Here is a 13,622-nt window from a genome sequence, read left to right as displayed (position 1 = left end):
TTTTTAGTACACTATTTTTCTCTAATTTCCAAGATTTCCTCTTTTTTGTTCATTCAGATTTGTTCCCTGAACTTCCTCTTTAAAAAGTAAGTTCACTAATCCTCAAATTCTGTTAATGTTTTCAGAGGCAAAACTTTTTCTATAAGGAATACTGTACTTTCGTTTTAGAAAATGAGCCACATTTTCTCATAATTGTCGTTCTTTCAGTTATTATTTCTATCACTCACTTATTATTCAGGATGCCAGCATCAAAAGTCCATTGCAGTTTAAATTTTTTGATGGTATTCCCTCATGACTAGTTTTATTATGTCTGTAAAGGTTATCAAGGAACACATACATGGTACAAATGGATAAAGCAATGAGTCTAGAGACAGGAAAATTCAATTTCCTAATTCCAAATCCGGTCTTGGACAATTACAGCTATGTAACTGTGGGCAAGTCACTTAACCATATTTGCCTCAGTTTCATCATCTACAAAATGAACTGGAGAAGGAAATGGCCAACCGCTCTAATACCTTTGCCAAGAAAACCCCAAATGGGGTTATAAAGAGCCAGAGGCAGCTACAACAACCTAAAGAAAGGATATTTCTCTTTTAATTTTCGGTGTCCTAGTCAATTATAACAAAATTACCATGCAATGCTGAAGAAAATTAATCTTTTCCCAATATGAATATTCTATAAGTAAGTTATAAAATCTCTAGCAGGTTGTTTCATTTTTAATTTTTCCTCCTTTTGGTGGTGAGAAGAGGGTAGTGCTTGTTATTCTGGGCTTTTGTAAAAGATAAATTGTGCTACCTCATTTTTTTTTGTATGTATTTATTTTTAGCTATTTATTGGACACAGACTGCTGGGTTTTGTTATCCATTGCCTATTCTTTGATTTTGTTAAGTTGCTCAATATATTCATATTTATTAGATTTGAATTTTCCTCCATTTCCTTCTTTCTTAATTTTAATACCTTTTTCCTAAGTCATTATTTTCTTTTTGAAATCAGTTTTGCTTCTACTACATTGCTGTTGGTTAATTTCTCAGGCTTTCCCCCTTTCCTGATCCCCTTTGCCTAATGCCTTAGGTCTTGATAAGTTCTTTTGAATTTTATCTTCTTCCTTTTGTTCCCCCCCCCTCCACCTCCATTAAATGTCATTCAAGAATCTTTCTTCCAATCTGTTTACTATTCTTTTAATGAAGCTTTTCCTATGCTGTCATTTGTGCCATCCCCATTTTTGTTTCTAGGCAAATGGAATTTTCTGTTCTGGTTCAGGGGCTATGCCAAAACTTGGTTATTCAAGTAGTTCTGATGCCCTACGTCTGAGCTCCTTCTCCTATATCCAACTTACTGATTTTATAGAACTGACCTCACCCTCCTGTTTTCTATTGTGTCTCAATCTTTTTCCCCCCTTACTTTTTAAAATGGCAATTCATAACAAAAGCAGTGTCAGAGGGGAGCAGTAGAAGACACCTTGTGTTGTAAATGGCCTACTGCGGGGCCTTAGCATGAAGAATCTCCATTCATTCTATGTCCTTCCTGCCATTTTGACTATTGGCTGTGCTTCAGTAGGATGCTACCCATTCTAATATGCCAGGTTCCACACACACTCCTCTCTCCCTCTCTCTCTCTCTCCCCACCAATGATTGGTTTTTGATGGGACCCTTTCTGGGGGTGCCCCCCCTCAAATGATATTAAAAAAATTAACGCCTCCTCACATAGATTTGTAATAGGGTATGATTTATTATTCTTCATTCATGCAATTTGCCATTGCTCTTCCTTGGAACAAAAGATATTAATTCTCCCAATTTCTCATTATATGGAATAATCATGTATCCTTTACCCAGAATCACTGTTGATGAGCAACATCTGAGGACATCTAGTCCAAATATATTTATTTTATATATAAGAAAACAATCTCTCCCAAAAGTTGTGCCTTAATCAGGCTCACAAAGTTAGTGACAGAGATGAGCTTTAAATAAGTCTTCAATGTCGAACTTGCAATTCTTTCATATTGGAAAGTCATTACAACTTGTTAACTATGAGCATTAAGAGCTTGATGCATGTTATTTTCTCTTCTGGTGTATAGCTGTGAGTTCTCAAAATTAAAGCTTTGTTATCCATATTCAGTACTGGAATGAGTTTTTTGTTATTTCCTGAATTATGGCATTAAGTTTATTCATTTGTGGTGTTCCTTATCAGTGATCTATGATTCTTAAGATTCTTACACATCTTGAGGTCAGTTGTTTTAGCTTGTATAGACATAGGACATTTAAACATCATTGCCTTTTGTTTTTTGCCAAAAATTTCCCTGTCTCAGTATTATTGTGTTTCTAATTTGCTATTCTCTTTCTCAGAGCTTCTACTTTTGGTGAAAATTTGTCATGCATCATATGCACTTTTTCTTATTATGTTGATTGTTTTAACTGTGTTGTCACTTTTAAATGATATTTTGCCTCAAAAGAACTCGGTGCTTAAATAATTTTGTTCCAAGGTATTCCAGGATAGTAGAAGGAGCTTACATAATAGCATCTATACTTGACAACAGAAATTGGAGCAAAAATCAGAAACTTGATTTGTCCAACGTAAAAGTAATAAAACTACACTCTGTTGAGAGCTCTACGTTTGTCCTAAATCCCTTTCTTTTGAAAATTTTATTTTTCTTGTGAGTTATTCTGAAACTTGCATGATCTCTGAGGACATATAATATTTTTCATCAGGTTATATTGATTTTCTTTTCTCCTTCACATTGTATTGTATTCATCACTTGTCTTTAGGAATCCTCTTCTTCAGCTCCACTAATAGGACCAAGTCTTCATAAACAGGGAAATATAAGGGCTGCTCAGGGCTGTGTCCTTATTCTGAGAAGACTATCTCCTAGCAGGTTAAAGCATTAAAAATCCTTCTTCCCTTAGGCCCACACTCTTCCCCTAAGTATTGTGGATAACATGACTTCTTTTCTCCCTCTTTTCTTTCAAATCTGGGTAGAATCAGCATCTCGCAGAGTAGTGGAGTTTGGGTACTGCTATTATGTTATCCCTATAATCAGAACTTGTTTCACATGCCTGTGCCCACTGCTGGAGGGATATGGGTGGCAAATAAAAAGAGATCAGAGCATTAGAGTTCTCATGGTTTAATTCCCAAGATTTTTTGTAATATCATGAGATGTTTTTTTTTAATTTGAAGTTTTGCAAGTGAATTTTAGAACAAGAAACTTTGGTCATTTTGTTAACAATGACACTAAACACCAGTTTTTCAGGTGGCTTTATATGTAAATTCTTAATGATAAAACAAATGTATATATTTTGGAAGATCAAGTTTTCCATACTTTCCCCTCCTCCTTCAACAGCCAACTCAATCAACAGCCCGACCTATTGTTGGTTTCTGATTAAGAAAACCTCTTCTCCCTCAACATCAAATGATGTCTTGGCAAGTAAAAAGTAAGAATATGAATAAGACTCACAAACAAGTTCCACAATTGGTACATGAGGGGTATAAGGATCACTGACTAATGAAATATCATACTTAAGGTATTCATTTCACATCCTCAAATGCAATCCTAGCAGTATACCTGTTGCCACATCAAAATTTCATACTATAAATCCAAGCTAGGAAAATAGGAAATACCTCTATTAGTAACATATCAAAGTAGAATGTCTCCATTTAAAATAAGACAGGATTCTGCTTTTCATACCTAAATAGACCAAAGTAAGAAACCCTTAAAAAAAGTTATAGGTGAGTTCTAGATAGCAGAATCCTACCCAGTAAGGGTTTTAGGAACCTCAGAGCATAAGATCTAAACTTTTATAACTGACAACCCCTGACTTCACACAAAGACCAAAGGAATATGTTTTGGCTGAAGATGTTTAACACTGCTGTACCTAAATGTGCTCAGGGATATGGAGGGAGTATGGCATAATGTATAACTTCTGGGATGTGCAGTTAGGAAGACATAGCTATGAATCCAACTTCTATAACTTACTTTGTGGCCATAAGCATATCATTTAAACTCTTTAAGCTTCCGTTTCCATGTTAGTGAAATGTGAATACCTGTAGTAGCCAATGGTGTTGGGAAGCTCAAAAGAAATTGTATTTCAGTTATTTTGCAAACCTGAAAGCAGAAAATGTCAGGTACAATTATGCATATGTGACTTCTCAAGGTCTCTTATACAAGATCCCTGACAATATGATCTAGTACAGTGCCAGAGCATGGGCCATTTTCTCCCTTTTGTCAAGAAATTCAGTACTTAGGTCACCATTTTTTTTTCCTACCCCAACTCCAATCATCACATTATAATGAAAATGGCACTAAATAAAATACATGATCATCTATTTTACCATTGTACCCTGTGAATTTTAGATATACTCCACCCTGCTTAGTCTTTAGAATTTTAGCAACCAGGAATGTATTCATCCCCTTTTAAGGATTAAGTGTGGGGGAGGATGGTCTGTGACCTGAGTGTGCTAGCAAGTGACAAATTTGAAACAAATAACTGACCCCCTAGGCTGTCCTAAGTCAAGTTTAAGCCACCATTGGTACATGTGAGACACAGGAAGTGAGGTAAAGAACTGCCTTTGTATTTCATAGCACTTTTTTTGAGAGGTACTTTTGTGGTCTTTGGTGGTAGAACTTTGACTTGGTGGAGCGTGGGTCCTGAGACTGCTTTCCTTAGGCAACCACATGGTGAGTGTTAAGGCTGACTTCCCTTTCCCCTGACCTTTCTGAAGGCACCAGCCTCCAAAGAGGCCCCTCATCTTGGAGGAGGCCTGGTGGCTGGAAGCAGAGCTAGATTTAATCTTCTGGGAAAGTTCCTTGGCTGAGGCCTCTGAACTCCCCCTGGCTCAGACCAGGCTGGAGCAGTTCTTCCCTTTTTCTCTTTCTCCCCCATTCTTAATTTCTTCCTTATATTGTAAATAAACCACCATAAAATTCTATTCTGACTTGAGTTTTTCATTGGGATTTAGAATTTTAATCCCTGGCGACCATTAAATATATATATTCAGTCTCAACCCTAAAATTTACCCTTAACAACCCAAAGGGATCTTTTTGCCTTTCCATCCACTGAACACATGCACTTTTTTGCATTGTTGTTCAGTTATGTCTGACTCTGTGTGTCCCCATTTGGGGTTTTCTTGGCAAGAATACAGGAGTGTTTTACCAATTCCTTCGTTAGTTCATTGTACAGATGAGGAATTGAGACCAACAGGGTTAAATAATAACTTGCCCAAAGTCACTCAGCTAGTAAGAGTCTAAGACCAGATTTGAACTTAGGAAGATGGGTCTTTCTGACTGACTTTGAACCCAGCACACTATATCAGTGATGGTGAACCTATGGCATGGGTGTCAAAGATGGCACACAGAGCACTCACTGTGGGCACCCAGCTGCCCTCCCCACTCCCATCCTACCCTGAGTTCGTTATTAGAAATGCAGAGGGACTCAGGAGGAGTTGCCTCTCTCTCCATTGTACCTGATAACATTTATTTATATCCCCTCACCCCTCTGCCCACAAACTCTGGTGGGCGATGGCAGGCACACCCACAGAGAAGGCTCTGTGTGGCCTTTTTGGCACACATGCCTTAGGTTTACCATCACAGTTCTCTCACCTAGCTGCATATTTATTTGAATAGTTTTCCCCTAATGAAATATAAGCTTTTTGAGGACAGGAGCTATCTGGTTTCTTAATTTGTAGTCCAATCATTTTACTCAGTATTTTCCATATGTTAAATACACTTTCCATTCATTCCTTCATTCATTCTAGGAGACTTCTTTTTACATGTTGATATTCCCACGGGCACTTTTTAAGCTCCCAATTCTTATAACTGCTTCCCCCTTATAGTACCATAACTACCTATGAAGAAAAGCCTACCTCTGAATCTAACATCATTGTATTCCACCTTCATGAAAAAGAATTATGAAATTCCTTTATCTAATAATATTCTTTCATTAGTTCTCTGCTCATACTTCATTCTATCTAAGGCTAGGTAGATTATAAACCTATTCTCACTGTGAAGTCTAGTCTCTCCCCAGATTAGTACTCTCCCAAGCCATGACTCACATTCCACTTTCATTTTCCTCCCTTCCCAATCTCAGCCTATTCTACAGTCTGTCATCCAGTTGGGTATTCTCATTGACTCTACTTCCTTTCCTTTCCTTTTCTTCCCAGTCCTTTTTATTCTGGCAAGAATTCTTGCCTTATCGAACTGAAACTGCTCTCTCCATTGTTACCAATCCCATATCCCTTTTACCCGGCACTACTGGCTCTTACACTTACAGCCTCCTAATGGATCTCCCTGTCTTGCACAAGAAACTCAAATGGCTTCTTATTACCTCTAGTCTCAAAAGTAAGCTCTTGTTTGGCAGTTAAAGGCTTTCACAACCTTGCTTAATCCTACTCTTCCAGGCTCATTCTACATCATTTCCCTTCATGTAATGCATGGTCTAGCCAAACTGGTCCTTTTTGCTATTCCTTATACATGATATTCTAGCTCAGTCTTTGCACAGCCTGTCCTCCATACCTGGAATCCACTCCCTCCTCACTCGCAATTCTTAAAATCTTTAGTTTCTATAGTAGGAGTTCTTCACCTGGGATCTGTGTACTTTTTCTTATAGTATTTTGATAACTATACTTCAATATAATTGGTTTATTTTTTAATACTATATATTTTATGTAATTAAAAACATGATTCTGAGAAGGTTTCACTTGACTGATAAAGGGGTCTACAACACACCAAAAAAAAAAAAGGATTAAGCTTCTAGGAAGTCTTTCCTCATATACTCAATTTGCCTCATGTTCATTTTACATATAATAACATATTATGTAAAATTTAAGCTCTATAAGGGCAGGGATTTCTCCATTTCGGTCTTTGTTTTCCCTGCATCTAGCATATAAGATAAGGATTGGCATTAACCTTGTGATTTCACTGGACAATAAACTCCCAAATAAGGAAATTGCCCCACCAATACAAGTCTTAGAGAGCTGGTTGCCTAGAGCACTGAGAAATGAAGTGATTTGACCAAGGTCACTAACTGAGAATATGTCAGAGGTAGAATATGAACATAGATCTTTCTTGCTTCAAGCCCATTCTAACCACTCCACCAAACTGACTCTCACCTAGAATATACTAGGTGCTTAATAAATACATTACTGTTAATATAAACTTTATAAACAACTTTTTAAATATTTCTTACCATGACTATTTAGAAGAACCATTACACCTATGGTTGCAAAGGCTTTCAAGTAGTTTAAATTCATTCATCTTAAATTTTTTTGAAATGTATCTTTTTAACTGAAGCAAAAAGAAGTGCACAGTTATGACATAACTAAATTCTTGAGAGCAGCAGTGAAAATCTTGAAACACTTAACTGTTTTTTTTTAATTATCTATCTCAGACTCTGTTCACACACTACATGATATGAAATCCTAATTCACCATAGATAAGTTACATAGGTCTGAAGGCACCTTTGTTACATTCAATCATAAAATATCCAAATCTCAAGAGAAATATATGCTCTTGAACTTTACATTATTTGGATTAAAAAAAAAAGTTAGGGACATAAAACTTATAATTTTAGTGATTTATTTGGCTTGTCAGTAAAAGTCCAGAATGCAGCCAAAAAATATAGAACTATACTGTTTGCCTGGACATTTTAAATTTAGATAGTTGACGTTTTATTCTATGAGCAAAGCAATCAACTAAGCACATTTAAAAGAGCAAAAAGAAAAAAAATAAAATAAAACACCTCAGACCAAAATACTGTAACAAAAGTTTTGTGGAAGCTGCATTTTATTTGAAAATCCACCCATTTTTGCTAACATACATTTTAATATTGTAAACAAAAATAGAATCTGCAGAGACAATGCAACAAGTATGCTTAACTCATGTATAGAATTGCTTTCCTACTACTGACTGTCCTTCTTAAGGCCCCTCTCACCCAAATGTTAAGATGTATTTACACAAAGCACCGATCAACAGTGCAGCTTAATTCTCCATTAACTAAACTCTTGCTAGACATCTGTAAAGACACTATTTCCCCTTATTTAAAAGGTACATGATCATAAACCTGGCACAAGCCAAATGAAAGGTTTCCAGGATTTTGCCCTCCCCCCACATAATACCTCCTAGAGTTTTACTGAAAAGAAGGAAAGTCTTTAAAGTGAAAGCAATTTCTCACATTCATTTTGGAGAGGCCCTAATGTCAAATGTAGAATAATGACATGCCAAGCACAAAGCAATAAAGTTCCTTCCAGATGCACTAATGTGGAATTAAAAATGTAGTGCTTTTCCTAGTCAGTGAACTGTTCCCTTGCAAAATCTAGGCACAGAATTGACTATATGGATTAATGCATTCATAACTCTTCCCTAATTCCCATACAGACTGAGAATTTCTAAGAGATTCATATCTATGGACTTGCTGTAAAATATTTAGTGCTCTGTATGTCAGCTGAAAAGCATTCTGAATCAGAATCATTCTTGTGGATAAAAATCAAACATACTGTATACATCCATACTCATTTTCATAAGGAGGTTTGATACCATATTAATGTTACTTAAATTGATAATCATAAATAAATACAAATACATAAGGAATGTCTACTGCAAACTGAATATATAATTTTTAAAAAGAAAAGTTAATTTTAGTTATTGTTTCTACATTTGAAGATTGAAAAGAAAGGTACTGCATAAGAGTTATGATTTTGATCCCCGAAAAGAGTCCTGTTAAATTACAGTCAAGGACACACACAGCTCTTCATTCCATACAGCTTTTCCAAATACAAATTTCACACTTTCCAAATAAGGGCTTCTCTTGCTAGGTTACTGATTATGGGTATTAATAAGGAGTTGAAAGAACTGAAGGGTTAGTCACCAAAAAGACAGATCTTAGTCTTAAAATCATGGCAATTCTTGGCTTTATACTGTACTGATGCTTTCTCCTACAGACTAGTCCCAATTGCTGTCATGGGCCCCTCATTGGGTTCCTGCAGCATTCTAATGGAAGAGAGGAGAGTTTATGAGACAGCAATTTGGATCTTGCTGGAAGTAGGGGTTTGCTGCTTTAGCACTTGTCTTTTTGGAACAAACGATTCCATTCTCTTCCACTGGATTACATAAACTGTATCTAGAAAAAAGAAAAAAAATCTAAAATTAACTCATGGAATTACAGGATCCTTTCTCAGAAATAAAAATGTTTTATGACCTTTGGCATTCAACTGTCACTGAAGTGTTCATAGCATGGTTTTCAGAAGCTTTATCTGTAAAGTAAAGTAAGTATTATCTTATTATTATTATCAGAGCAAGAATTCACCATGTTGACACTTGTAGGAAAAAAAAAATTTTAAGTAGGACAACTTTTCTATTACAAGATCAGAACATCTTCCAATGAAAACAAAATTCCGTTATTTCAGTTCTATTAAAACACAATTGGGGGTGGGAGTTTAGAACCATGTTTCTAATTAATCAAATAATAAAGTACATATGCACACACACCCACATACTTACCATTAACCCTAAATCCTCTCACTCCAATTCTCTCTCCCTCCATATATAGATATACCTATATATCTCTATCTATCACCAACAGGAAACTAGAATTCAATGTTCAATATAATTCTTTTATAATTAGGGAAATTAAAGTGATTTGGAAAGAGTAATTAAGAAATACTTTTTCAACAGGACTTCTTTCATTCACTCAAAATAAAAACAAAATACACCTGGCACTGTCCTTAAAACTGCCATCCAAGAAAAAAACTAAAAAACTGCTGCAAAATCTATCAAGTGCAAAGCCCCCCAACATGTAGGAAGTATATATAGCCAATTAGAAATGATAATCTTTCAGAAAACAAAAAATATCAGGTTAAGTATCTAACACTTTTATTTGCGGTTTTCAAGTACCCACCTGCTTTTTATGCAATACTGGGGGAGGTGGGTGGGTGGGGTGATTCTGCCAAGTGTAGAAAGTTCACATACAACAGCGATCCTTGAGAGATTCTTGTAATGAATTCTTCCATTAACCATGATCATATGAACATTATACTAAAAATTTGTTCTAACCAAGAACTAATACAAATCTGCCAAAACTGCATTGCTCTCTTTATTTCTTCCAAGGCATTGATCTAGACCACCTATTTTTATAGGATGCTATATTAACGCAAACATTCACTGTCAGTGATTTGATGAATGAATATGGATATGAAGAATGATATGCTTCAATCTCACACTTTTTCATTTATAATTAAGAATGTTCCCAAATATTCCCTCTATTTATTATGGGAAAGAAAAATTATATTCCTTTAAAGAAACAAGCAAATGGAGAAGGGGAGAATAGTGCTTAATGGCAATTTAAAAATATATAAATATGTATATTTCTTAGAGTTCCCATGTCCCCCAACAACAAGCAATACCTAAAGTGTTTTATAAGAAATCCTCCAAAGAGAGCTCTGCAAAAGGGTCCTTTCCTGAAGCTCTGTGAGGACTGTGACTGGAGGGACTGGATGCTGCAGATAGCTGGGGGAAAGAAGACAGAGAAAGGGAAAGAAAAAAGGTCTCAGAATGACAGAACATGAAAGTAGGAAATGTAATGAAAGAAGAAGTGGCTTTGGTTTGTTGATTTTGATAAATATAAAGGCAGCCTTTGGAGAATGAGAGTAAAACAAAAAAAAAATTGGTGATATGTGAAGTGAAAGATTATCTAGTGGCATGTATCGTTCAAAAAACAACTTCTTACAACTTACTTACAAAAAGAAAATTCTTTCAGCTAAAAATGGTCAACATAAACTGAATTCTTGTTATAATACGAGTTGTTCTCTCTGTTCTCCTTCCTTTCCTCTTCATCATCCCCAATAGTAAAAGGAGATGGGACTCATTTTGTTTTTTAAATGTCAGTCTTAATTTCAAAACACAAAAAAAAGTCCTCTATCTTCTCAAAGCACTGTTCCTTAAAGCACAATTACATAATATTAATGAATATGACGTTCTTCCTTCCTATCTCTTGGTCTGAATGTCTTTCAACTGGATCACATTATTTTAGGAGTTGGAAATATCCTTGGAAAGATCATTTAATCCAACATTCCATGTATTTAACTTAAAATGCAAAGTTGAAGTTAACTGTTGATTTTACTTCTTGTACTTAGATAAAAGTTCTTTTGTTAATTGTTGTTATTGCTAAACTGGACTGTGCGTGTAACCTGAAGATTAGATGAAATCAGAAGTATTATCAAGAATCTGTCTACTTTACAGACCTAATTATTCATATTTTCACAGTTTTCACCAGGCTACTTTCTTCAAATTTCAATCTAGATTTTGGCTTCAATTAGCACAAAGCATCTGAGGAAGGTAAGCTCCTCAAAATTAATCCTCTATTCTAATCCTAATGACTTTCTATAGTCTTATCAATCAAATAAAAGCAGAAAGTAGGAAACAAACTTTAAGCTATCTTTCTGCTAAGTCTTGCTTAGTTTTTCCTAAACAGTACCATAATATTTGTTACATTTATATTCTATTGATAGAGCATTTCATCGAAGATGACTAATTGGAAAGTATCAATTATGATTGAATATTGAAAATCTATATGGACTATAAAACTCAAAGGCTGGTAGTTCAGATTTGAATGTCTTTCTTTTTTATCTTTCTTCTAAAACAAAAACATAAACTAGGCTTGGAAGCCAGTAGTGATGATTTTTAGTAAACCTAAGAAGTCACTTGAATAAATTCCAAAATTTTAGATACAATGTACTTTGTAGGCTTAGAAAACCTTGAACTGTTACATCTATTATTCTTTTTCCTAATCCACATAATGGTCTCATTGTAAGATGTCCAGTAAAGACAATTTTAATAATTGTAAATTTAATAATTATAATAGGTTGGAGAATACAACATGATATTGCTTAGGGATATTTTAATGATACAAATATATTTTATACATATAGGTGTATATATGTACTAATATGTATAGATATATGTCTGTGTGCAAGTGTAGAGTTTTAAAGAAGCAAAGTTTTATTTGTTCCCTCTTTCCAATAACAGGTAGCTCTAATATCATTGGAATGATATAGAAATCCTCAAGGGGATTACATTCTACCTTCTTAAGTCTAGTTTTCTCTCCCTTTTGTTTCAAAAATGAATTCTCTGCTTGTTGTAAATTAAGTAGCTCCAATTATTAATATCCTTGAACACATATAACATTTGAAAAAAAATGTGCTCCATGACATTTCTCTATCAGAATTTTTTAAGCGATATTTTAAAAAATGTTTCTGAATTTGCTCTGTGAGACTAGCTTTTTGCCTTCTTGATGCTCAAGAATTTTGCCATCAACTTACAACTGATGATTCATGTTGAAGATGAAGTTACCTTTTGACAAAATGTGGCAAATGAAAACCAGATTTTGGCAAAAACAATTGGCAGGAAAAAAAGAGAGACAAATTAGGAAAATAGTGTTTAACATAATCATATGCCACTTCCATGTTACTAAGACTAAGGGTACCTTCAATACTATGCCCAGGTGAAAAGAATAGAAATAGCTACAGCTTTAAGGTTCTCTTTGGCTTTCATGGTTACCTGATACCAAGCATCAGCACAGCAGGTACCACTCATAACTCTGTAATCCAAGGGGGAACAGAAAAGTTGGCAGTTTAAGGGATTAGGTAATGGGAGAAGCAGAATATAACAGTAATAACACAACTATTGCCAAAGTCAGGTAGAATTAAATGTGGTCAAGCTAACAAGTAGAAAGTAGAAGCTGGCCTCCATATGGAAAACAAGAATTAGGTTAATAGGCCTTTAAAACTTCATGGAAGTATAAGTGGCAAAATCAAGATTAACCCTCTTACTAAGCTTTTGAAAGGAATATAAAGGGAAGGTCAGTAAGGAAACAAAGCAAGGCCAAGAAATCATATTAAAATATATGGTCTTTTAAAGAACGATTACCCTTTATGATCACCAAATCATCAGCCTATAACTAATTTTATGATCACCAAATCATCAGGCTATATCTATCTATATCTAACAATTAGCATAAAGTGTTCTTATATACACACCATTCCAAGAATCTCTATAAATAAAATCTAGCCCTCAGAGCTACTGATTTCAAGTAATGTCCTCTACACCAAATGTTCTGTTTGTGGCATGATGTCTGAAACAGGTCTTTGAACCAAAGATGGAAGAATAACTAATCATTTCATATGCCTCTCAAAAAAAACCAAACATATAACCACAGTCTTAACAGCTGGAATTATTTTCCTCTAAGCAAAATCCAACTTTATCCCTGAAAAGAAACTGATCTTCAAAGAAAATCTTCCAGTTCAAGGAAAATTAACATATGCAATGTCTCTTCTTTTGGTTCATAGTCCCAGAAAAGGATTTTCATACAATTAGCATAAAGTAATGAAAGATTTTCAAAAAATATATTGTATCTTTAGAGAAAATAGAGATACAAAAAGCATAATTTCAACTGTTGATTATATATGGTGCAAAAACAAAAACGGGCATAGCATCACTGTATTATAACAGAATCTTTGAGGCCAGAATAATACAAGGGGCATTACTGAAAATATCACTGACAAAATTAAAAGTTACTTTTAATAACTTTTCCCAATTATTATGGGGTCAGCAAGGAAGCACTGTTTTAAACCAAACTATGTAG

At 34.8% G+C, this 13,622-nt stretch overlaps 1 protein-coding gene across 26 annotated transcripts in view; it reads right to left on the bottom strand.

Moving 5' to 3' along the window:
- Nucleotides 1-7,753: 7,753 nt before the first annotated feature.
- Nucleotides 7,754-13,622, bottom strand: part of PICALM (phosphatidylinositol binding clathrin assembly protein) — a 119,969-nt gene continuing 114,100 nt past the window's right edge. For 16 of the 26 annotated variants that reach the window (XM_007490837.2, XM_007490840.2, XM_007490838.2 and 13 more), the window contains 2 exons: nucleotides 10,387-10,489; nucleotides 7,754-9,104 (listed from right to left, as the gene is read on the bottom strand). In XM_007490837.2, the coding sequence (XP_007490899.1) occupies nucleotides 10,397-10,489 (93 nt within the window). In that variant the 3' untranslated portion in view covers nucleotides 7,754-9,104; nucleotides 10,387-10,396. The remainder of the gene's footprint in view (nucleotides 9,105-10,386; nucleotides 10,490-13,622) is intronic. The other 10 variants (XM_007490841.2, XM_056794893.1, XM_056794891.1 and 7 more) reach the window with 1 other exon arrangement.

Source organism: Monodelphis domestica, chromosome 4 (assembly GCF_027887165.1).
Source record: "Monodelphis domestica isolate mMonDom1 chromosome 4, mMonDom1.pri, whole genome shotgun sequence".
Classification (NCBI taxonomy): domain Eukaryota; kingdom Metazoa; phylum Chordata; class Mammalia; order Didelphimorphia; family Didelphidae; genus Monodelphis; species Monodelphis domestica.
This window is presented reverse-complemented; position numbering and strand designations above follow the sequence as displayed.